The sequence below is a fragment of the Chelonia mydas genome, chromosome 9 (assembly GCF_015237465.2).
Source record: "Chelonia mydas isolate rCheMyd1 chromosome 9, rCheMyd1.pri.v2, whole genome shotgun sequence".
NCBI classification, from domain to species: Eukaryota; Metazoa; Chordata; order Testudines; family Cheloniidae; genus Chelonia; species Chelonia mydas.
Window position 1 is genome coordinate 80,314,164 of NC_057855.1, and position 25,938 is coordinate 80,340,101.

Here is a 25,938-nt window from a genome sequence, read left to right on the forward strand (position 1 = left end):
GTGACTCCAGCTGGGAATTGTCCTTCCCCAGCCCGTGCTGCACAGCGAGCGCCCGTCGCCTGAGAAAGGCCGCGCTCCAGGGACTGGATGGCCACGAGCCCAGGGACGGTCCTCGCCCAGGGGGTTGGGCCGGGAGGGACAAGCTCCCGCTCTGCCAAAGCGCCACGGCTGTAGCCCACCCCCCACCTCAAGCGCTGAGGCGCGAGGAAGCGACCGAACCCCGCCCCGCACATGCCCAGAGCAGAGCTAAGCGCCAATGGAAAACCGAGGGCACAAAAATTGAGGGCATAGGCGCTTCCCCGTGGCTTCACTTCTCCCACGGCATATGTGCGCCAGGTCTCCGCGCATGCTCAGTAGGAAGGCAGGCCGCCCTCTGCTCATGCGCAGTAGCAGAAAGCGCACCGTTCGTTTGGGATGCGGAGCGCCTTTTGTTGCTCCCGCGGCGGGGCAGTTCGGCGGCGCTAGGACCCGGCGGACCGGGCTCGCACGCGGGTTTTTTCTCCTCCTCCTCCTCCTCCAGAGAAAGAGCGATGGCGGCCCGTTAGCGGCGCGTGCAGGCGGCGGGGCTGGGACTGCGCCGGACGCACCGGGGCCATGGGGGGCGGCGCGGCCTGGCCCCCTGCGTGAGGCGCGCCAGGCCCGCGCGTCCCCTCCGAGCGCGGCGCGGCCCTGTGGCGGCGAAGGCCGCTCGCCCTCCTCCCGCCCGGCCGGTGCCGGGGCATCCCCCCAGGCCAGGGCGCGGCGGCGGCGGCGGCCATGGCCACCGAGCTGGAGCCCCCTGCCTCGGGCGCGGCGCCGCTGGAGGCGGAGGAGGACGAGGAGCACTGGTTGTACGGGGGTAGGTAGCCGGGCGGCGGCCGAGCCCAGCGCGAGTCGCCGCGGGGGATGCGCTGTGCCAGATGCTCCCCTGCGCCCGAGCACCCCTCGGCGGGCGGGCGGGCAGGCAGGGCACGGGGACTGTCCGCACTGCACCTCGCCCAGGCTCCGGCTCGGCTTTGGGCCCAGCCCGCCCACACTGACTGGGGCCAGCAAGCGCCCAGGGCCCCCCCCAGCCCTGGAATGGCTGGGGTCCAGCCACGGTCGTTTGGCAGTGTGGACGCAGCTCAAGCCACAGACCCTAGTCTTTATAGTGCAGTGTAGACATGTTAGCACAGCTGTGAGACTGGGGTCTAGCTATTGTAAAGCCAGGCTTAACAGTGCAGTGTGGATGCTCAAGTGCAGGCTTGGAAACAGTCAGTAGACCCAGGTTTGTAATGCTGTGTAGGCATAACCCATGAAAGCTCTCACTAGCCAGAAGGCAAAGTAAACTAGGATAGAGCACAGGCACTCTCCAGATTATGGTCTCCCTCCCCCCTGAGCTTCTGGGCACCTCCCTTCCCCTCACATCCTCTTCTCCTCCTCCTCCTCTTGAAGAGATGATGGAATTGATAGGTGTTTAGGTTTATCTGGGAGCCTGTCCATACCCAACCAAGTACATGCCCTATGTGATGGTCTTGTATAAGATTCCACTGACCATTGCAGGATTTTATATTGGGAGTGGAATAGAGATCATGGGTTGTGGCACTGCTGATAGACCACAATCAAATGAAAGACTCTTACCTATTTAACCTGTCTATCAGTTTTAGGTTTTTTCTATAGTCTCCATGGCATGACTGGAGTGTTTAAGTGTTTCCCACATAAAATTGTGTGGCGGGGTTCCTATGGATTTTTCTCCCTCCCTTTGCTGAAGTGTGTATGTACCTACACACATATGTACGCCCTATTAATTTACTTTGTTGTTCTAGCTATCATGTGTGATACTACTGTCATCCTTTACTGGGTTATGTCTGTTCCAGACTGTAAACTCCTTCAGAGTAGAAACTTGTTACTTTCAGTTGTTTGCCATGCATGTTTATGGCACTATATCAATAATAGTAAGTCTGAATCCACTACCTCAGCTGGGTGAGCTGGAGTGGGAGTTGACCTTCCATCAGAATTTTTTTCCTCTGGTTAATTTCTGTCACAGTCTTTGATGCTGTTTAATACAGTGTAGCATTGTTTGGCTTGTATATGATCACTTTTTAAGGTAATAGGGTAATGAAGAATGAAAAGGGGCAGAATGAAACTCTAATAGCAAGACATTGGCGTGCATAATAACTTTTAAAATCTGTCAAGTAAATGCATATTTGGGCCCCAGTTCTGTAATTGGATTGATGCAAGTGGACCCCTGTGCCACTTGGGGCTCCATATGTACCCAAGTGAAGGGTCAGGGCCTGGGTTTGCTGGCAGAGCATTCTTGGAACAGTTACCAAGCATCTTTTTCAATGCATACATCACTCCATGTGTTTTCTACCATTGTGAGCCTTTTAAGTTTTTTTTTTTTTTTTTTTGTCAATTAAGATCAATATGTTTTCTGGTCTTTTGATTTTTGCTTTTGAAAACTTCTTGACTTGAGGTCCTGTTCCCACCTAGCCTGGTCTGTCTCTCCCACAGAAAAACATGTGTGAAGACTCTTGGAGCCAAGATCCATACCTGGCTTGATAGCTGCCTTTATTCATTCTATTGCATAATCTGGGGTCTAGCATTAAAAAGGCCTTTTTTAATTCTGTGAGTTGTCAAGGATGTGTAATGTTACTTTTTCATTGCTTTATTTCATATTGAGCTTTGCTTGAAAGCAAAGCATTACTTTATAATGTGTGTGTATATATGACAGTTTTTTCCCAAAAGGCCCAGACTGCGTTATAAGTTCTGATCTCTTTGGTTTTTGATTTAATATGTTGTTTGTATCATATTTGCAGATGACACCACTGGTAAGCAAGAAGATGGACCAATTGCTGGGTAAGTCCATAAACTATCCACTCATAATAACTGTATCTGCTGGGAGAACTTTGTCTCAGCATCAGGCTTGTAATACCTAGATACCTTGAGCCTAGTTTCAGATCTTGACAAAGTCAACTCAGCCCCTTGTACTGCAACAAATTGAGTTGTATGAACTTTACTGTTTGGACATCTTTTGGATGAGACCTTCAAAAACAAGTTCTGCGGTGATATTAAGGATCCAGTGTAACTTTTCATAAGATTAGAGAATTCTCCCAGTATCCTTGACCAAAATTCCCCCTCCTCCACTATACTTGTGCAGTGTGGTATGCACCAGCTGTGCCTCCCTCCACCCCAGAGGTGTCTGCATTTGAATGTTTTTTGTATGTGTACATATGATAGGAATTTCAGGATTGTTGAGCAGCTGCCATAAACTGGAGTTCAGGGTGCTCAGCAACGCAGAAAATTGAGCGCAGTGTTCGCTGCACTTTGGGACCATTATGAATATTATCCTCTTTGGAGCAAGTATCCTCATTCAACCAATATGAACACACACAAGCAAACTGTAGACTATCTTATTGCACGGTTACTTAGCAAACATAATATCAACTATCCCTCGTGACAAGGGATAGTCTCTGATTTTAGACATAAATGTACTACTAACCTACATAAATAGTGTTCTTATCTCTTTATGATTTACATGAGATTATCAGAAATGCTCCACAAAATAAAGTAGCTACATCCTTCAGTTTATGTATCTTTGCAAATCACTGTAAAACCTTGAATGCAAAGTATTATTATTATTATTATTATTATTATTATTACTATTTATTATTAGCTTCCTGCTCTTATTTTTCTTATAGCCCTCATTTTGAATCTTTGCCCCACGTATAGATTTTGTATGGGCTGTGAAATGAAATGGGTTGCTAAACTCTTTGTTAACCATTACCGCCTGATATTTGTTAACCATTGAAATTCGAGTATGATGTTCTATCTGAATATGTTGACTATCCATGGGAAGACAATGTACACCAAATTACATGTCTTCAGTATCTCTTGACATTCCTTGATGGAGAGGATTTTGTGATATTATAGCAGTGCTGTAAAGGGGCTGTTTTATAACTGGCACAAAGGGTTATGTTGGGATTCAGGGGATGGAAATAAAATGCCCAGGACTATTACCAACATAAAACTGATGACATTAATCCTGTCAAAGTGATTATTTGTTCACTCTTCTTAAAACTGTAGGAAAGGGGTTAGGAAGTGGCTATTACTTTATAGATGTGTCCTTGAACTTTCAATTCACAAATTGTAATACGCATCCACAGATACTTCGTGTGATTTGAAGCTGAAGGTAACATTTGTTGCTTTTCTTTAATTCAGTGCTGGCTGTTCAATGACCTTGGATTCTGAGACAATTCTGTGGTTTGAGGTCAATGCTCTTAATTGCTTTTGATCTGGTAAAAAGAATGCCAAAGGTTTTGGGGAGCCATCTCTGGCAATTTCCTCCAGTGGTACTTCTCTTTATCTTTGCACAATGACTTAATGCCCGTGACCTTGGAGTTGTTGTGGAGTCTGATCTTCTTTTTGAAGCCTGTTATGCTAATTGGTAACGGAAGTGCTTTTGCTACCACCTCAGGAATTTGTCCATACTGGTACCTATGCTTACTAGGACAGCAGCTGAAATCTTTGTCTGTACTTTTGTTTAATTGTGAAACTTTTCACTACCTCTCCCCCAACATGACTGTGTAGCTGATAAAGAATTCATTAGCCTGTTTGCCCAGGTCTGTCTGTCTCTCCACAATCTTGTCTTCCTAGCCTCCTAATAAGAGAGCTTCATTAGCTTCCAAAACTGCAGTGGGTTGACTTTTTTATTTGATTCTTGGTAACAACTTCCAAGACTTTATATTGCTGGGCTCCATGATGTCAAAGTGATCTTTGACTTCCTTGTTTAGAGGGTGTCTCCTTTTGTGCGGCCTCTGAAATGGCTTTAATCTGTTCAGTGTGTGGATTCTATGTGTCGTGTGTTTGCAGGATCTAACCCCAAAGGGAGGAAACACTCGCTAACAGGCATGGTGCTTATTCCCATGAGTACCTTCGTTGACTTCAATGGGATTACTCCCAGTAATAAGCTTTGCTCAGATGTGAGTGTTGGAATGTTTGGACCCTTAAGTCCTCAGTTAAATTAACTTTTTAAAAAAGGATTCTATTATTAAAATTTCAAAATAACTCTTCCAGTTCCATGGCTAAATACACTGCCTTCTGATTTTTAGTTCCATAACATGTAAGGTACATATGATTTTTGTTGTGACTGGCTTGCTTGGATAATGCAATAAGCAATACTAACATTTGCTCCACAATCTTTAGTTAACAGCATAAATCTGAAAGTGCAATAGTTGACATTAGGATTAATCTGCAATGAATAAGGAAATGGGATGGTCTAGGGATTGTTAATTACCTATCTTTTAATCTCCAGGTGACTGGTTACAATTCAGTCCAAGTCCTTAATAACTGAATGTTGTTAATGTTTGGTGGCTTGTAGAAAGGGAATCAATTGATCTTAATCTAATTCCTACTGGGCAGGTGTCCTCTTCACTTTAAAATGCTTATATAATTGGCACTCTTGTGGGCAGTCTCAGGGAAAGGCCAAGGATTGAATGGGTCATGGAGACTGAACCATCTTCTAACCCTTAGAAGTAGTGGGGTTGAGGCACACTGATAATCTTTCAGAGCTCCTGCAAGTGTCTTAGCTGATCTGTGGATAAATAAGTGTTTGGTGTGCAAGGCTGCCCACTTGGCATCGTTCAGGAACTCTAAATTGGCTTTCACCAAAAAAAGCAAAACCTGCTGAGTTTGAATTTGAGCTAACTACTCTACTACCAGTCACCAGAATCAAATATGTTCTTGGTAAAACTATGATCAGAATGTTATCTTGATTCTGTACTGATGGGCACTTTGGACATATGAATAGGTTGCTCCATGGGTCAAGTGTATTTATTTTGGTCTGTTATATTTGGTAGACATGCAGAATCTTCTCATCCTTTGCAAGATGCTCCTCAGGAGAGCCGGCCTGTCACCAGTGAAGACCGAGAGATGTCTCAACATGTATGTGTTACAGCTGTAACTGCTGGATGTGGCTATTGCTGTGCAGTGCATGTTCACTGCTTATAAATATTGGTGTATAACAAGGCTCAAGGAAACAAGGGGCTACTATCTGTCATAAATATAACTTATTACACCTATACCATAACAACTTATTAATTAGCAATTCTAGGTGCTAATTACAGCATATAGCTTTTCTGCCTAAAACGCCAATGGTCAGAGTATTAGGTGTTGGGATTGCCAAGATCTGCTTCTGACTCAGCCATTGACTCCTGGGATTACTCATTTTGAGCCTCTCAACTCCTTTGTACCTTAATTTCTCTGGCCCTGATTCAGGATAACACCCCACTGAAATTGGTGAGAGTTAACGACATGCTTAAAATTAAATGTGTGCTTAAGCACTTGCCTGAATCAGAGCCTAATATGCAAAACTGGTGTAGTAACACTTCTAGGCAACCCCACAGGGCTGCGGTGGCAGTTAAAGTTTGAAAATAATTCAGACATCCTTGGATAAAAGGTGAAAAGATATTTATTAATTGTGTAAAAAATATTCTTGATTATTAACCAAGTGAAAAAGGACGTCTTTGTAACAGAATAATTCTTCCTAACTTTTACTACTTTATTGAGCTTTTAAGACTTGTGTTCTCATCCAGGTGAATTTCTTGGGTGTAAGTATCAATGAGTCTTCATGTGTCTGTTACTGTTAGGCCCCTCCAAGTGGTGAAGATGAGGAGGAAGACAGTGATAGCGACAGTGATGATGATGATGATGTGAAAGTTACCATTGGCAACATTAAAACAGGAGCACCATCATACATGTATGTATTTCTGGTTACAGTGCCTGCTGTTTATTGATCTTACCATTTTAAGAGTCAGTGAGTTTAATGGCTAGTGCCTGTTTCTGGCATTGGCTTGCTGGGTGACTCATTTTACAAATGGGGCTAATACTCCCCATGTCAACTGCCATCATGTTAAATAATTAATATCGGTAGAGCACTTGACTGAGTGAAATAGAAGGTGGGAAGTAGTGCAAGACCTTAATATTATTTTGATTCCTGAGGTTTTGCTGAATTTAAACAAAGAATCAAGCTAAACAGCAGATGAATTAAATCGAAGTCCTGAATTAATTAATTGTTTCAGCTGGCCAATTCTTCACAGCTGAGGAATGGTGAGACCAGTTTTGCAAACCAGCCACCTGTCACTGAGATGGTTCAGAATCTGAGTCTGAATAACACTTAGCTATTCTGTATTAGATGGAAATAAGGGGGCAGCATTTCTGGTTGCTGCTGGCAACCATTGTCTTAAGGAAACCTTTTACCTGTTCATTGCAGTATATTGTAATCCTTCTTTGCAAGGATAACTCTCCTCTGCTTTTGCAGGAAAGGTTTGGGGTCTTATGGATCATTCTAAAGAGCGATGGCCCCATTCAGTCCTTCTTTGATTCATTAGATTTTTCCAAACATCCTTTTTTGGATTCTGTGTTTTTCGTTGTGAATCAGACCGCTCCCTTCCTTTCACATATTCTGTACGGACTTGCTGCTACAATTCTTTCCCCCATTGCCCAGCTCCATCCTAATTCGTAATCTGTCACAAGCGTGTTCTCTGGCAGGATGGTACCTACCAACACTGGGGAAATCATCAGGCTCTGCTTCTGAGTCCAGACAGTCTTGTGTGTTGCTGCGTATCTGAATGTACGCTGCTGGATATCCATTTCAGTATGCTGCCCTCTCCACCATCAATAGATTTACATGAACAGTGCAATTTAATTTTTAAAGTAATGGAGTCTTAAGATAAGGTAAAGGGCATTGTTGGTTGGGACAACTCTTTATGTTAAGGCTAGAATGTACAACAAAAAATCCAATCTATATATTGAAATACTGATGCAAATCTCTTCTCATTCTTTTCTGTCTAGGGGGACTCCTATGAATCTGAACTTAAAAACAGGTAGAGGCTATGGGACATCCTCTTCAGGTATTATTTTACCTTCTGTATTTTGGGGTATTTCACGCTTCTTGCACGGGTTTTTTGCTGAAGTCTCTGGCATAAATGGCTGGAACAGCGAAAAATATTGCTTTCTCTCTTTTGAAGGTTGTGTGAAATTAAAGTATCTTCTTTAAAGCAAGAGTGAGCTCTGTGCAATGGGTTTCTAAAAGATTAATGGCTGGCTGGGGAGAATTGATGGCCCAACATGTGTTGGAGGAACAGCCAGCTGGTAATTGATCACCTGGAAATGCCAGGCAGCCAGGTTGTAATTGCTGTTTTAAACTGAAAATGGGGGAAAAAAGACAATAATCCCTGTGTAACACAGCATCTGTCCAGTACAGGATGTTACTAGAGAATAAATGCTTGGGGCTGGATTTTACTAGCCTTGCTTGCACTGAGTGTTGCCTCACTCCATGAGTTGGCTTACTGAGATCAGTAGGGCTACATGCAGTGTAAGATATTAATCGTCAGGAGTAAGGGCACAAGAATCTGGCCCTTGATTGTTTACTAATTAGTTGGCTGGAATCAGCCCTCAGTGCCTCATTCAGTTTGTATTCTACATCATATGTTGGGTTTAAAATATCTCTGCAATGTCCTCTTCCCTTTTACCCCTCTTTTCCTTTCGATATGGGAGACTGTCTTTTTTTGCAATCCCTGTTTTCCCTTTTCCCAGTCTCTTTGTGGTGATTATCCTCACTCTGGCTGAGGAGACTTGAGATGTAGTTGCTTCCAAAGTCTTTTTCTTCTTGCAAAGTGCTGAGCACCAGAGACTCCCTTTGGCTCCAGTGGATTGTTGGCCTATTGTAAAATCAAGCCCAAAACTAACATTAAAAGTAGACCTGTCTGCGTGTGTTGGGGTGGGGATTGTACTGAATGATCTTGAGAAAAATTAAGAATATTTTCTTCTGAGCTAAATCTCAGAGTTGCCTAAATGGCTTATTTCGTTCATCTATATTGCTGGTGTTTGGGGGGGTCTTTTTTTCCTCTCCTTCCAGCTCTCCAGGTTTAGTAGCTATAACACCATGGCCATCTATTCACAAGTCACTGAAAAGTCACTATGTTGGTTTTTTTTTTAACTCGAAAGTTAGATCTGGTTACATTTAGAAATAGACAGATGCAGAGCTGATGTTAAATTCATAGCAGATAATAGCTATTTTAAACTGAATAATTCGCTCATCAAACTGGTGGATTAGAAGCATTGCATTAAAAACAGTAACAGTTTCTCTCTCTTCAAAGCCAAGTTGCAGCCCAAAGGTATTGATCTAGATGCCACAGGGAATATAAATGGATTGCCTGTAATAGAAGTGGATTTAGATTCGTTTGAAGACAAACCGTGGAGGAAACCAGGTGGGGCCTCAAAGTTTCTTGTGGTAAATATTTTCTGCAGTTCTGTTTTATTTTGCTTTTCATGTATAGTTTCTGACAAAGTGTTGCTGCCATGGGGGATGGAGGGGGAAATCCAAACAACCCTTAGTGCTCAGCTCTGACTCCTGTTCTGAGCAATTACTGACGCTAACTAGAGTTACTGAGCCATGTGCCAATTTCAGCAGTGATCAGAAGAAATTGGGCTAGACTTGTGTTCTGTTTCTTACTTTCCTAAAGAAAAGTAGCTGGTCTTTATATTCACCCTCTGTTTCCTAGAACATACAGCTCTGGTAGCAGTATAATAGCATTTGGCCAAATCTTGAAGTCAGTTGGACTTTTTGTTGTTGCCTTCTGTGTGATCAGGATTTGGCTGTAGGTGAGAGATGGTCTCCTTTTTGATGCACAGCAGCTGGCATGCTTTAGCCCTTCCTGGCTGAACTCAAGGACACCCCTTGTGCAGCCTTGTCATTGGTGTTCCTTTGGAATGTCAGCACTTCAGTTGGGAAGTACCTGGTGCATGAAGGAGCATGGGGATGGATAGTTTGTTCTTAGCAAGTTAGCATTCACCCACATAATTCCTGTTGTTGTCAGTGGGAGTTGTGGCATAATCCATATATATTGTGAAGGAAAGCAGTCACACTCAGTTCTTGACAGGAGCATCTCTAATGTGAGTTGATGTATCAAAAAAGCCTCCAAACAACCCAGTAAGGAAAATAAACTGATTTACACATTGGAGGGAAATATTGGTTGTTTCCTGCCAGTGTGTAACAGGGCAAGAGTTTGAGTCAGAAGATGGGTTCCGCTCCAGGGTCTGCCACTAGCTAACTGTGTTACCCTGGGTGAGTTACTCTCCATGCCTCAGTTTGTGTCTCTGTATTATGTGGATAGCGATACTCATCTTTGTAGAACGCTGAGATCTATAGATAAAAATTGTTATGTAACATAAGGTTAAAATATGGAAAGTTTATTTTATCTTCTGTTTATATTGGTTTTGTATTGGGGAGTTTTCTGCATCAAAGTGACTCTTGTGTACAAACTATAAAATGCTTGAAGTGAAGTCTTTTCTATTTTTCAGCTGTGTTTCTGGACTTTAGTTATTTTTTAGGAGAGATCCAAACACTTATTATAGCATCCGTGCAAAATTGGCATGAAAATCTATTAGTCTGGGCATAAAATCCACTCGCTCCTTCATATAATGGCGGGGAGCTAATATTTTACTTGTTTTTGGAATGCTGCGCATGAGATGTGTTTGATACATCTCACCCACCTGAAATGAAGGGCAGTAGGAGGGACTATGGAAAATTCAAATCACTGTGTTATTTCAGTATTGAGCAGTAGGCACTTCGTGATGAATGGGTGTTGGTGTAGATGTAATAGAAAATATATCCTTTTTTTCTGCAGGGGATTTGACTACGAAGTGAAAGAGACTAGGAAGAGAAGAAGTTAGGAAAGAACAGAATTAGAGCAGTGATACCAGTAAAGTTCAGAGATACGAGCGTGGGGATCATTATTGTCCTGCTGACTCATCTCTGGACCAGGAATGATCCAAGTAGTCATAAAATAATATTGCTTTGAAGTATGAATTGAGGTAAAATTAAAGCACAAGCTCGGCCCATATTCTAACATTCACATTAGGTTGTTCTTTGTGCTACTTCAGTAGCCTCTTCCTGGGCAGCCTTCTGGGTTATGTCCTAGACAATAAGATCAGTCAGCGAGATAGTGTCTCCTTAATAAGCCGGGGAGGGGAAGGAAACTTCACACCATCAAAGCATGAATGAAGGAGCAAAATCTAATCCAATGAAGCTGATGTGTAAATTTCATGTTGCTACACCTGAGTTGGAATACATCTGCCCTGGGGGTGCAGCAGGAAAAGTGGCTGGCAGGAGGGTGTAAGAAAGTATAAGGTCAAAATCCTGACCTTATCATGGCCAGATAGTCTTAGCTGAAACTCAAGGATTTAAACTAGGATTTGTTGTTTTACAGTTGGTCAAGCTAGAAATACCTTTGTAATGGGAACATTGAGGGACTTTTTAACAATGCTAGGAAGAGCTTCTGTTTTACACTGCTGTAGAGTTATGTCTTGATACAATTTCATAAAATTATCCACAAGTGATAAAGACAGAACCCTTAAATTATCACATCTCCTCAGTTCAAATCCTGGCTGGGATCACAACTGAACAATAAGTCTGTATGATCTAAACCATGTTATAAAGGTCACTTGCAGTTTAGCACAGTTGATGCAATGGGCAGGCCCTGGTGTAGAGAATCTTTAATCAGAATGGCAAAGGGCAGTCCAGGTCAGAATAGAAAAGCATTGACGGAGCTAAGGTGGAAAAAGTCTCTGTGCCACTCACAGTTAGTTTTCATCAGCACTAAACTCCTCCGTAGAATTATAAGAGGACTAATATAGGATACCACTCTGAAAAACTAAATCGATGAATTCACATAAGTTATCTCTCTTACAATATCCTGAATTTGTGTTGAACCTTGCATCCAAAGGGTCCCAGAGCACTTCATAGAATCATAGAATATCAGAGTTGGAAGGGACCTCTGGAGCTCATCTAGTCCAACCCCCTGCCCAGAGCAGGACCAATCCCCAACTAAATCATCCCAGCCAGGGCTTTGTCAAGCCTTATCTTAAAAAATTCTAAGGAAAGGGATTCCACCACCTCCCTAGGTAACGCATTCCAGTGTTTCACTACCCTCTTAGTGAAAGTTTTTCCTAATATCCAACCTAAATCTCCCCCACTGCAACTTGAGACCATTGCTCCTTGTCCTGTCATCTGCTATCACTGAGAATAGTCTAGAGCTATCCTCTTTGGATCCACCCTTCAGGTAGTTAAAAGCAGCTATCAAATCCCCCCTCATTGTTCTCTTCCGTAGACTAAACAATCCCAGTTCCCTCAGCCTCTCCTCATAAGTCATGTGTTCCAGACCCCTAATCATTTTTGTTGCCCTTCGCTGGACTGTCTCCAATTTCTCCACATCCTTCTTGTAGTGTGGGGCCCAAAACTGGACACAGTACTCCAGATGAGGCCTCACCAATGTCGAATAGAGGGGAATGATCACGTCCCTTGATCTGCTGGCAATGCCCCTACTTATACATCCCAAAATGCCATTGGCCCTCTTGGCAACAAGGGCACACTGTTGACTTATATCCAGCTTCTCGTCCACTGTCGCCCCTAGGTCCTTCTCTGCAGAACTGCTGCCTAGCCATTCGGTCCCTAGTCTGTAGCGGTGCATTGGATTCTTCCGTCCTAAGTGCAGGACTCTGCACTTGTCCTTGTTGAACCTCATCAGATTTCTTTTGGCCCAATCCTCCAATTTGTCTAGGTCCCTCTGTATCCTATCCCTACCCTCCAGCGTATCTACCACCCCTCCCAGTTTAGTGTCATCTGCAAACTTGCTGAGGGTGCAGTCCACACCATCCTCCAGATCATTAATGAAGATATTGAACAAAACCGGCCCCAGAACCGACCCTTGGGGCACTCCGCTAGATACTGGCTGCCAACTAGACATGGAGCCATTGATCACTACCCGTTGAGCCCGACAATCTAGCCAACTTTCTACCCACCTTGTAGTGCATCCAGCCCATACTTCTTTAGCAAAGCTTTTGACACCGTCTCCCACAGTGTTAGCAAGTTAAAGTCAAGGAATAACACGTCCACTGCTTTCCCTTCATCCACAGAATCAGTTATCTCATCATAGAAGGCAATTAGGTTAGTCAGGCATGACTTTCCCTTGGTGAATCCATGCTGACTGTTCCTGATCACTTTCCTCTCCTCTAAGTGCTTCAGAATTGATTCCTTGAGGACCTGCTCCATGATTTTTCCGGGGATTGAGGTGAGGCTGACTGGCCTGTAGTTCCCAGGATCCTCCTCCTTCCCTTTTTTAAAGATTGGCACTACATTAGCCTTTTTCCAGTCTTCCGGGACTTCCCCCGATTGCCATGAGTTTTCAAAGATAATGGCCAATGACTTTGCAATCACATCCGCCAATTCCTTTAGCACTCTTGGACGCAACGCATCCGGCCCCATGGACTTGTGCACGTCCAGCTTTTCTAAATAGTCCCGAATCACTTCTTTCTCCACAGAGGGCTGGCCACCTCCTCCCCATGCTGTGCTGCCCAGTGCAGTAGTCTGGGAGCTGACCTTGTTTGTGAAGACAGAGGCAAAAAAAGCATTGAGTACATTAGCTTTTTCCACATCCTCTGTCACCAGGTTGCCTCCCCCATTCAGTAAGAGGCCCACACTTTCCTTGGCTTTCTTCTTGCCAACATACCTGAAGAAACCCTTTTTGTTACTCTTAACATCTCTTGCTAGCTGCAACTCCAGGTGTGATTTAGCCTTCCTGATTTCATTCCTACATGCCCTACATTCATATTTTACTAAGAAGTACCCACCTCTTATGAGGAATGCAACAGTTTTGGAACTCACACACCAACACTATACAAAGTTCAGAACAGAAAGTGAAGAACAACCCCATGTCTAATTCTCTATAGGAAATTTTAAAGTCTCTATGTAAGCACTTCAGGAGCATTTGAGAGTGCAAATGTGTACTCCCAGAGTCGCTCTGTTGATTTGTAGCTTCATTTTCAGGTGCTGACCTTTCGGATTACTTTAATTATGGATTCAATGAAGAAACGTGGAAAGCTTATTGTGAAAAACAGCGACGGCTTCAGCTTGGACTGGATCCCTCTCCACCTATCAGCAGTGAGAATAAGATCACAGTAAGTAACGTGCTCTCCAGTGTGTGGGTGCAGCACAGAAGCCTGCTCATTTTGTGGGCACATAAGTACAAGTCTAAAAATGGAAGCTGGTTTAGAAATGTGATCCTGGAATATTAACTGAAAGGCAAGCTGTCAAGAATGATGGACCTAAACATTTTTTTTTAGTGGAGATGACATTTTTAACTCTCCCTCTGCTAATAAATTGTTCCCTTGCCTGGTTGAATGAGGCACTCCAGCAAACATGGAGGTTATCGATACGATGGCAAATAAAAATCCCCTGGGATGGTGAGACTTAGGTGTATTCCCAAAGAAGGCAGTGCCCTCGAGATTGTCCGGCTGTGGAGCTGGGCACGTAACACTGCCAAAGCCCTCAAGTTGGTGTGTGTGTGAATTTAGTGCTGGTGAGAGGTGTAGGGTTGACAGACCATTGACTTAAGTCTGGTCTGAGGAGCCAGCTGTGATGTGAGGGGCATTGTTTCCCTGGCCTATTCGCTCCTTGGCATCTCTGCCGAGACTTCACCAGTTGTGTTGCCACTTCTTGTGATGTGGACTCCTGCCCACCATGGCCACCAAACTCATTTCACATGGGCCACCGAATGGCCCTCAGATGGTAACAGCTTTTGGTCACTTGGCAGGATTTGAATGGGTGAGCTAGAGGCAAAAGCCTCCATATCCAATTTCCAGTTCCCTGAATTAAGGACTGGAAAAACAGGACCACAGTCAGGTTAGGTATATCTTGGGGCTTCTAATGGGAATTAAAAATGGGGAAAGTAGGCCAAGTATGGAAAAGTCATTTAACATGCAAAAATCTGTGATTGACTGAAGATTGGATCTTTGCTTTGCGTGAACCTTGTCGTCCAATTGGATCATTGCAGATGAATGTTCTGGTTTGCGCCTCGCTGGAGCCTCTTTCTCCTACTAAGAGCAGATCTTCATGACTTATAACTCAGCTGGTAACCAAAGACAGATGTCTCTTTTTTTTTTTTATTCCTCAGGTTCAGCAAGGAAGGACAGGAAATTCAGAGAAAGAACCAGAGAACAACATTATCAAAACGGAATTCAAAACGGATTTTGTGGCTCTGATAGGAGGACGGATGAAGGCCGGGCCTCCACCAAATAGGTAAGGAAGTGTATGGAAGCTGCATTGAAGTTCTCTATTTTAATGTATTAAATAATGGGACAAGTGGGATCCTGCTGTTTCTTTGTCTGAGTCTATTATGGACCCCAAACAAGGCAGCAACTTTTAAACTATATTGGGTATTACCCTGTAATTCAATAGTTATCACCCTCCCCAATGACACTCGGCTGTGTAGTTGTGGAAACCCCTCCCCTCAAATCTCCATTTCCCTACCCTGTTGGTGTCCCCACTGTTACACCATGTGGGTAGGTAGGCAGGCCTGGTGCCATGCTGCGTGGTCCCAGCCTTACAAAGCGGAGCTTTGCAGAGGATGGGCTAAGACAAGGAAGTCTTCCTGCTATGGAGCTTCACCTCGTTAGGCTGCTGGTTCTTCCAGAGCCAGGTCCAACTCCCATTGAAGTCAATAAGTCATTCCGTTGCCTTTAACCAGAGCTGGCTCAGGCCTTGGTAATGGACAAGAGGAGCTACTTGGTTTTTGAACTGCCTGCTCTGCATATACTATCAGTTGGATGTCAGTTTGGTGTTTTTTCCCTAGACAAAGTAAAATGGCTTTTAGTAATTCTAACTGGAAACCTGTACTAGACAAGTCACCTTCCTGACAATATGGCTCTGATTATTTTTTATAAGGAGCTTTGGGAAACCTGGTTACAGGAAACCAAAGCAGATTTTTCTTTTAAAAATCTATGTTTTGCACACCTCTGCTGATCATATCTAGGAACCAGTCCTGCACCTGTGTCTCACTCTTTTCAGTGGAGACTTTGAGTAGAATGAGAAGAGAGGTTCCCTGGGTTCGCTCTGGATTATTCATACTAAAAGAACTTTAAAGTTCCAATTTCTTTCTTTCTGTCTAAGCGGTTAGGTGTGTCTTGCATTTCCTGCCTTCTCGACAGAGAAATCAGACTGATCAGTTTTACTTTCCAGCTCTCGCACGTGATGCTATTCTTTCTCAAAGTCTGTGCAAATCCAACCTGCTCCTACTGAAATAAATGAAAACTTTTCTTTCCTTTTTGGGCTTTGTAAAGTTCCTTTTTCTTTAAGAAAATACATTCTAGCCCTAATACATTTAGCAATGTCCATTTTAACATGGAATCAGTATTGGCTTTATCTAGAGATTAACCTGGATTAAAATCAATGTGTTTAAATACCTTTGGTGCTATAGCCACAGCACGTCTCTCTGTTGGCACTAGGATACATGCCATGAAATTGGACATCTATTGTGCTACTATATCTCAACAATCAGCAGGTTTTGTTTATAAAGTCTTGTTTCCAATGACAGTGGAAATGGGAAGGACAGCAAACTTCACTAGTTTTGTTTAGCTCTGGCCCTTCTGTAACTTGCTTGTACCACAGTAGAAGGTGTTAGGTGTGATCCTACTTCTCGCCGGATGCATTGCAGCAAAAGCTGACTGTGGCGGTGCTGTTTGCAATGGCTTTGTCAGGCAAAAGATGCAGAAGTCACAAACTTTGGGTGGGGGGAATGCAACACTTAATGGGATCCCATTATTTGGAGTCAAGTATCCTTTATTGTTAGTTAAAATACTGTGAACTCTTTTTAGTAAATGACTTCAACAGTTAATTAAAAGCTCATGTGGCTTTCCAGTAGAGCCAGACTGAAATTTCCTGGTGGAGTTTCACTCAGTAAGGGGCTGGCTAGAATGGCCCAGACCTGGGTTTATGTCCTAACATCAGCTACTGTCACAAAAGTCATGGCAAATTCACAGCCTTCGGGAGGAGGGGGACTCTGCATCCTATAAAGGATCAGGCCCTTCATGAGCTGCTGTCTCTGCACAAGAAACTCTAACCTATCTATTCAGATAGACAGTCCCAACTGCCTTGTCACTTGGTCTTTATTACTGAAAATATTTTCATAAACCTACGTTTGATTCCTAAAATCCCTTCAACTCTCCTGCTTCTCCTTCATCCCCCCCAAATCCTGTGCTTGTGACATCACAGCTGTGAAAATAGTTGTGTCCCCAGTATAGGATTTTGAATAAGCAACAGGAAGATACAAATTCTTGAGAAACAAAGATCCTGGGCTGATTTTGATCTAACTAGGGTAACCAACAGCAGAATCTGCTCCCCTGTTTATATGCAAACACCCTTTATTAATATAACGCCCCGTCTTGCTTCCATTACAGCCAGTGGTAAAACTCTCACTGACTTCTTTGAGAGGAGGACTGGGCCTAGGAATAGAGAGGCAAAAAATGTGTCCAACAGTCAGAATTGTAACCAAAGAGAGTATTTGGTTTAGAGTGATGGTCTATGAGGGTTAGCATGGATCCATAATGAAATGGTGCAAATTTGGAGCTGTCTCTGGTCTAAGGGCCTCAAGTGCTGTGCGCTCTCCACTCCTGCTAGATCTGTTTGCAAGGGCATTGGGCCTGATCCTTTAACCTGTACTCACTTGAGTAGTCTTATTGAAGGGTAGGTGAGTGACAGTTTTCAGGGTCTGAACTGGAGATGTGCAACACCCCCTTCTCCCTCTGAAGCTGGTAGAGTATTCTTCGCATCTCAGGATCAAGCACTAAGTGGTGTCTAAAGAGACCTAACTCTCTATCTGTAGCCAGAGCTCAAGTTGTGCACATGCAGCAAAGGATTCCCCACCTTTCTACTGTATTTCCCTGTCAGTTTGAGCTCTGCCTGGAGTGATTTTCCCTGGGTGGAAAAGAATGTACTTGGCCTTTTTGCTTTAGTTCTCCCAGCATGAGAGAGGGCTCTCTGTTGCGGGGGGGGGGGAAAAGAAAAACTGTTACTTCTAATTTCTGTGCTGAACCTGAGAAGATATATCTACTTTGTACCAGGAAGCTGGGTGGGACAATTGATGTGATTGGTGGACAGGCAGGCACTATTAGGAGGGTAGAAGGAAGACGCCGCGATAAACACGCTTCAGAGGAAAATCCCATTCAGGTAAACAGCTTCAAGCTGTCTTCAAACATTTGATATCCCGTGCACTTTCAGATGAACTTTGAGCAATTGTCTGCACTTTCCTGACTGTCTACTTCTGTAAAAATATGGGGTTTGTTTTAAATGGACACTGTCAAGATTGCAAAATAAATCACCAGTCATAACGTATGCACATGCCATTGCCCCCCTAATGGGTGGAATCAGAACTCAACTGTATCATCAGCCCTACAGTGCTAATGGAGGTTCTCTTCCCCCCCACCCCTCCCACACACACTGGGACTTCTGTGTTTTGAACAGGAGGGTCCGAGCTCCCTACTGCCATCATGATATTCAGCAAATGTTAACTGTGAAGTTTCTAGATGGATTTGTTAGTGGTTTTTTTTTTTTTTTTTTAAAGCCATACCTTGTTACTAATGTGTTCTCCTTTTAAATCTGAAAGAATTGTAACAATCCAATTTACTTTCAGTGTTAATTGCTGTCATTTACCTTTTTCTCATGTTGGACAGTAAAACTATTCTGGTCATTTTTCTTTTTCTATTCCCATGCACTAATCTAGTGCTGTTGTGTGGGGGTTTCCAACATTACTAGGGAATGTTTATGTATTTTTTTTTGTCATTTTAAAAAAATAAATAACATTCATGTCAGTTATTATCCGACATTCTTCACCCTGCAGAGTCTAAGTGTTGGGACTATACTACTTAATGATGTCTTTAAAGGGGACAAAAAGATCAAGTTACAAACTGTGGGCCTGTTCTGATCTCACTTCAGTGTAACTCCATTGACTTCAGTGGTGTCTGCCCATATTCTGCTGGGATTCTCAGCAGACAGAAGCGAGGGGTTTTCAGAGAGTCCCCAGAACCTTCTGACCAGAACAATTCTTTCCTAACTGTCCCCTCCAACGCAAAAAACTAGTGTGCATGACCCCCCAAAATCTTTTATAAAATAACAATGTTGGGAAAGTGCAAACAAACCTTTTACTAAGGGTAGGCCCCAGTGGTGCATCAAGGCTAAATCTGCTTAGTAAATTCTTCTTCCCTTTACCGAGCGCTGGTGTCTGCATATCCAAATCATTTTGGTGTATGCTGTATACTGAACTTTAAAATAGTGGCAATGTGAACATAAAGGGCCAAATTCTCTTGCCAGTTAGACTGGTGTGACTCCAGCAGTGCTCCGTTAATTTTGATGGTGGATTTACACTGATGCAACTAGGAGCAGAATTTGACCCCATACTGTATTTGTGAAGAAAGCAAATTGGATGCACTTCAAAAACAAATTTTTGAACAGAATTGTCTGTTTAATAAGAGTTAGCATATCACCACTCGAATGGGGCTGCTCTTATTTTGAGGGCTGTGATGTGGGGCCTGATCTCAAGAGTGGCTGTGTCCAGCCCCTCTTGGGATCCGGTTTTTGGCTAGTTCTAAGGGTATTATTAACGTAAGGGGCATGCAAGTGACCCATTCAGTCATAATTCTGTGCATCCCTGCGGGAGGGGTATCTCGCATAGGAGTAGATTTGTAGCTAGCTTGGACTCTGCCACTTGCTGTGTTCATGCTAGCAAAGATGTTTGTTGGCAGGGCATTTCCTTGCATGCTGAGCTTGTGCCATCTCCCCTGTAGTGTGTCTAAAAGGCTGAGACTGTCCCCGACTTACTCCCTCCCTGTAATGTTGGGGTGCTTGGGTTCTGTGGCACATGACCCTTTTGCCAGCACTGGGAGGCACTGACTGCAGGCTCCAAGGGGTAAAATACCATCTTCTATTTTCTGTCTGTTTTTGTTTTAAAGGTTCTTGGAGATCATGGAAATAAGCCACAACCCCCACAGCAGCCCCAGCAACCGTCACAGCCCCAGCAGCCACCTCAGCAACAGCCGTTTGTACCACCAGCAGGTCCCCCACCTCCCCCAATTGCTGGGCCACCCCCACCACACTTTCTGCACCCTCCCCCTCCAGTTACTTCTGTCCCACCTCCTCTGCATCCTCCAGGTAGGTATTTGCTCTGAATACAGAGCAATCTTGATTGCCCAGCTATCTCTGGGTGTGTTAAGTTCAGATACCTGAGGCTTGGGGAAATCAAAGGAATCTTTAGTATAATTAAGAAATGTTAAGGGACAGTTGAGCAGCCATGTATCAGATCACTGAGATTCCGCTAACTCAAACTGCAACTCAGACAGCTGGGGAACCCTCCCTGCCTTCAGATATATATATGCCTTCAAACTCTTCAGGGCTGCTGTTCCTCTTGAATGGCTCTCAGTGTTTTGTTTCAGTCGCTGATGTCACTTGGATACCATGCTGCTTGGCATCTTACACATGGATAAGTAGACTAGCAATTTCTATTAATCTTTGAAGGAAGATAGGAACATAGGAATTGCCTCATTGGATCAGACTAGCGTGCTATCTAGATACTTCAGAGGAAGGTGAGACACCCCGTCCGTAATGGACAGTTCTGGAATAATCTGCTTAGAGGGGAAGTTTTTCTTACTCAGGTTGGGTGGTGGTTAGTTTGTGCCCTGAAGTCTAAGGGTTCATATCCCTTCTATATGTGTATCCTATACATTTTATCATACCTTGTGTCACTGTGGGATATTACTTGTATAAACATCTGAGAGTGTAAGCAGGTATTAGAGTTCTGCCCATTTTATTTTTCACTTTTAAGAGAATAGTGTGAATGTATGTGCAAATGAGGGGCCTCCCATGGACTCCTGGCAAGCTGTCAGTGTCTCTCAATGTCGTCAAGTTTGTGCTCCCTTACAGAGATTGAGTAGGTAGGCATGGTGCTGAGTGCACCTGGCACTTAAGAAGACACACTTAACTTAAAAATCACATCTCCCAGAATGCTTTTTACCTACGGTAGTTACAATGCCTAGGAGGCTAGAACCTGATAAGATAGAGGGAGGGTGCCTCTATTTTTGTCTGGGTATCCCCCCTTTGTGTCTTTGGCAACATTTTGCATATAATCAGTTTCTCTTTCTCCTGCACAGTCACTCACCTTCCTCTGATGTTTGTATGGATCTTACACAATAGCAAGAGGGGGAGACAAATTTTAACAACAAAAGGGGGGAAAAAAAGCCACTCGGCAGGGGGACTTGAGTATTTGTAGACCTGAAACTACTTTAAATTTATTTTTAGAGTGACTAGATTTCAAGTGGATGGTGGTTCCTTGTATAATAAATGTAACTGTGACAAATTGGTGTATGCTTCACACCTAACTTTAGAGAGGGGCTGATTAGATAGCGGGATTGCATTGTTTTCCTGAAGGAAAGGAGCATTGTCCAGTGGTAAGAGCAGGGCTATGGGGGTCAGGAGTCTCAGGTTCTACTCCCATTTCTGCTACTTGATGCAATGTGTGACACACCTTCCTGGAGATAACCTATGTGAATTGGGGTTAGATTAGTATTTATTTTCTAGAGAGGAACCAAAATCGTCTCTTTAAAAACATCTGGTTCCGTAGTGCGTGTTGATCCTGGTCCGGAGATTAGATTAGACATATTTACTCTGAATGGACAGTTTGTCATTCGTTTATCTTTGATCTAGTGTTGCATGAGTCAGTGTCTCAGGTGAAAGCTAATTAGTCCTTAAACTCTGGTGTAAAATCACAGTTAGACTTAGGACTGTAGTGGTTTCACATGTATACCTGTCATTGACGTCAAGTGGAGTTTTGGATCAGCCTTTTAGAAAAATGTGCAGGCAAAGACCAAGATGGCTTGCTCATTCATAGGCATTTGCCTGCTGACTGTCCAGGGTGTGCACGGTGTCAGAATCCTATTGATTCCTTTTGCTAACTAAGCACCATCAGCAATGGCCTGAAACACCTTTTTCCATTTACTACAAACAAGGCTGTGCCTCTTCCACTCAAAAATTGACCTCACTATGGTGATCAGTGCCTTTATTACTGGTGGGCTAGAATACTGAAGTGAAGGCCAAACTTTGGCCTTTACCTCGTCCAGCATGCAGCAGCTAGTCTCCTGACTGAAGAGGTCAGCAAGAGCCTATCATACTAGTGCTTCTCTCTTCGCTGGCTTCCTTTTCTGCAGATCCAGAATAAATATGCTTTCAGGGCATCTAATCCATGGAGAATATTATTGTGTTGCCTGAGTGGATGAAGTAATAGCGTCCTGGTCTTTTCTGCCTCTTTTCTATGATGGCTAAAGGGAGGGGGAGAAATGAACAGTTTTTACTGTATATCTGTTTGCTGAAATATACTTGGCCTCAAACTTCTTGAAGAGGATACTATTAAACCAGGCTCATTAGCTTGCAGTAACAAAAGAATGTTAATATCTTGTTATTCTCACGAAGTTTGTTTTCTTATTTCCATAGGCTTGCCACCACCAGGTCCCATTCCAGGTAGGCTAATGATTTGCTTTTAACAGTGGCAGTGAGTCAGAATAGTAGTGTGAAATGGAGTGGCTGCATCTTACCTTGAGCTCATTCAGACTTAGGCTAAGGTAAGCACTGATAAGCAGTGCAGTCTCAAACTCCTTCAACTGCTTAACTTATAGAGCTCAATAATGATCCATAGGGCCACTTAAAACAATCATTTTATCTCGGAAGAATAATCCAGAAAGCAACTTGGAGAGCTTGGTTGGCAGAGGACATCATGAAAGTTTTTTGGTTAAATTTCAGAAGATCCAACTTGTGTCATCATGGGATCTCACATAGTGATGAGTCTTTTACATGAAGCACTTTGATTTGGTAGGATTTCAGAGAGAGTGTGAGAACAAGGGGGCAACAATGGCCATTTTCGTTGGAAGTTCTCTTTCCCATGACGTACAGTAGAGTTGGTGAACGGTAACAAACCAAATGTAACAAATAAGCTTGAGCCCAAGCTGGAACAGCCCCAGACTTTGAGGAGCTTCAGATCCTGATTGGAACTTCTCATCTAAGTGTAAATAATATTGCAGAATGGATTATTTTTGTTATTGAATGGACCCTGCTCATAGTGAGCTTGGATCTAGGGAAATGCCACCTCTAGCAAAGCAGAGCACAAATCCCAACCTACTTCTGGGTGCTGCAGTTGCCAGTTGCAATTCTGGTTCCATCTAGATTAAAGTTATGATGGGCTGGAGGGGAAGGAAATGACTTTAGCTACAGTGGAAGCTTCATATAGAGTAATTGGATTGAAAAGTGTAATGCATGGAAAATACCCTGTGATGATTTTTGGTTCTACGGTAATTAGAGGAAGTTTCATGACTCACTAATAATGATCAGAGCTTTGTCTCAACAATAGCAACTGTTCTAGAGGGATGAGTTCATAAGCATTACAACTTTCTCTAGTCATATTATCTACAGATTAAAAATCTTTCAAAAATGGGGAAGGGGGGAAATCTTGATGATTGAGTGTCAGAATAACTTAAGAAAACACATTCTTTTAAAATAACAAAAACAAATGTTTACACTGGAAGAAACTAATGGTTCACTTAGCGTGATGTCCTTACCATTGGTAATGACTTATGCAAGAACTTCTTGTTTGTTTGAAACTGGTAAAATTTTCAAAATCACCTAAGTCTCATTTTCAAAAGTGATTTAGCCACTTTGAAAGTCAATGGGATTTAGAAGCCTGGGTATGCAAGTCATTTTTAAAAAGTGGAAAGAGATCATGTGGGGCCCTTCTAACATCCATTTAACTGTCTAGTTTGTGCTCTGCCCTACCGTGGTTTCTGCCTTCTACAGTGTAGTTATGGTCAGAAAAGTGATTTTCCCAAAAGAGTACAGTAGGCTTCCATGTTGCATGTCACATTCAATCAATGTACAGCTAAAACCATCATTCTATTTACAGTCAGCCCTAGGGATTTCAACCTGGGATCTTAGAGCTGAGCCTTCAGTTCTCCATGGGACTGCACAGGTTTAATGTAGGGGGAAATTTTCACTCTGTACTTGAGTTGATATTTTGTTGATGGTGCACAAGCCAGAATAGAGTCTGGCTCCTTTTTCTTTAGCTGTGCTGTCTCTGTAGGGCACATAGGAGTAAAAAGCAGTAGAGGTTCAGTTGTGGTAAGGGCATATGGCTCTGAATACACTCAGGGGTGTGAGTTTGTGGAGTAAGAAGGTGCCATTTCCACAACTGTTCAGAGTAGAACTGTGCTTTAATTGCCTGATTTCTGGGGGAGTCTAGCCCCACACTGTAAGCCTGCTGCAGCCTCATCTTGACACTGTGCTTTTATTTATAGGGCTGTTCCCTCCACCTCTGGCTCCTCCACCAGCTCTTCTCATTCCAACACTTGATGGGTAAGGCAGAACCTTCCTTTGGGTAGATAATTTTCCATTCTGGTTTTACACAGCCAAGTGCAGATAGACAGTAAAATGGAATTACTCTGGGTGGGAGGCATAGTAGGGAAGTAGGAGCTATCTTGTTTCTTTCACAGTTTTAAGAATCGTGAAGAATCTTTAAGAAGTGCTAAGAATCAAGGTATCTTAAGGAGCAGGATGTGGGGATACTGTAACTAGGTGTGCTACATAGTAGGAGACCCATCAGCATGGCCATATGGTATCTGGGAATGCTAGGTTTGCGTTTAGAATATTTGTAGAGTAACTTACAACCTGCACCTGGTTTGAAAGGGGAGCATGAACTGCCAAGTTAGCAGTGAACTCTTGCTCCAATGCTTTAATCTGTTGCAGCAAACTTCGCCCTTGGTTTGTCAGTTTACTGGTATCTTGCCATGTCACACACATGCTAGGAATATGTTCACGACCAGTATTAGGAATTGTATTGTCACTTTCACGGTGTTCTTAATAATGCTATTTTGCATTTCCCTGGCAGTTTTCATCCAAGGATCTTAGAGCACTTTGCTGCTATGAATTATTTCTTATGAAGCATTATGAGCCTCGTGCAGATTGGGGAGGACGATGGAAGACTAATGCTCGTGGAGGCAAAGGGTCTTGCCCAAGAACACAGAACAGGCTCATGGCAGAGCCAGGAATATAACTTAAATTGCCAGACTCCCAGTCCACCACACCACATCATGCTTCAGGGAGCCGTCTGTGAGGTGAAAGGTCATCTTGCATGGCTAAAGTTCCCAGATGGCCTCCCCCCCCAAAAGAAGAATGGTTGGAGATCCTTGCATGAAAAATGCTATGGAGGGCAAAATGTGATTATTGTTTAAGAGTAGCATAACACATGGCTTTATAGCTATTAAAGAAAATCTCATTTCGTTCAAATCGCCACTCCTTCCATCCCCAAATGATCTGCCACCATCTGCTAGAGATGAACAAACTCGTTCCTGTATTACATTAATTTACACAATTTTTTGCCCAAAACGTGAGTGAACCTAAGTAGAACCTTTCCTTAGACTCTGATAAGTTTTCCTCACTTCTCATTTCCAGCACGATCTTCCATTTTCACACTGCCTCTGGCCTTTTCAAGACTGACCATTTTCCTGAATTTTGGTGTGGCCGCTACAGGGCATCATGACAAAGAGGAAGGAGGATCTGTGACTAGAGGGAGGGGAGACTGTCAGGGCTTCTGGCCAGATCCAGTCCCTCCCTTCTTATCTCCATCCTCCCGGCAAGACCTCACACTCTGTTCTGCCTCTCCCTGCTACCAGATCCCACATCCAGCCTCAACCCAGGGCAATGGGGGGAAACAGCAGCAGCAGAGTGGAGACCTGTTGGTCTGGAGACCAGGCAGGTGTGAAGAACCCAGCTTGGATTTCAGGAGTTGAACAGAAAAGCAAGGGGGTTAGGAAGAGATTTGTGGCATCTGTGGGGCGGGGAGGGGTCCTGTCTTAATCTTTCCATTGAGTTAACAATACGTGTATTGCAGGTTCCTGCTCTGTATGCTAAACTGATGGCAGGTAACTGATGTTAGTAACTGGTGTCCTTGTGTTCTCTCCAAAGCCAACCTGCCGGCTACAATAACAGGCAGCCTCCACCATTTGGATACAGCTCTGCAGGTGAGCACAGAAGCTACAGAATGGTGGAACTGACTGGGC

At 43.5% G+C, this 25,938-nt stretch overlaps 1 protein-coding gene across 7 annotated transcripts in view; it reads left to right on the forward strand.

The window, feature by feature from the left end:
* The first annotated feature begins 371 nt into the window (after positions 1–371).
* LOC102944830 (pre-mRNA 3'-end-processing factor FIP1) overlaps positions 372–25,938 on the forward strand; it is a 34,405-nt gene continuing 8,838 nt past the window's right edge. Inside the window, exons 1-14 of one of the 7 annotated variants that reach the window (XM_037908421.2) lie at positions 767–838; positions 2,778–2,817; positions 4,125–4,150; positions 5,817–5,901; positions 6,606–6,715; positions 7,810–7,868; positions 9,117–9,227; positions 13,844–13,974; positions 14,970–15,094; positions 17,914–18,019; positions 19,798–19,996; positions 22,328–22,354; positions 24,178–24,235; positions 25,844–25,899. In XM_037908421.2, the coding sequence (XP_037764349.1) occupies positions 5,890–5,901; positions 6,606–6,715; positions 7,810–7,868; positions 9,117–9,227; positions 13,844–13,974; positions 14,970–15,094; positions 17,914–18,019; positions 19,798–19,996; positions 22,328–22,354; positions 24,178–24,235; positions 25,844–25,899 (994 nt within the window). In that variant the 5' untranslated portion in view covers positions 767–838; positions 2,778–2,817; positions 4,125–4,150; positions 5,817–5,889. The other 6 variants (XM_043521683.1, XM_037908419.2, XM_037908417.2 and 3 more) reach the window with 6 other exon arrangements.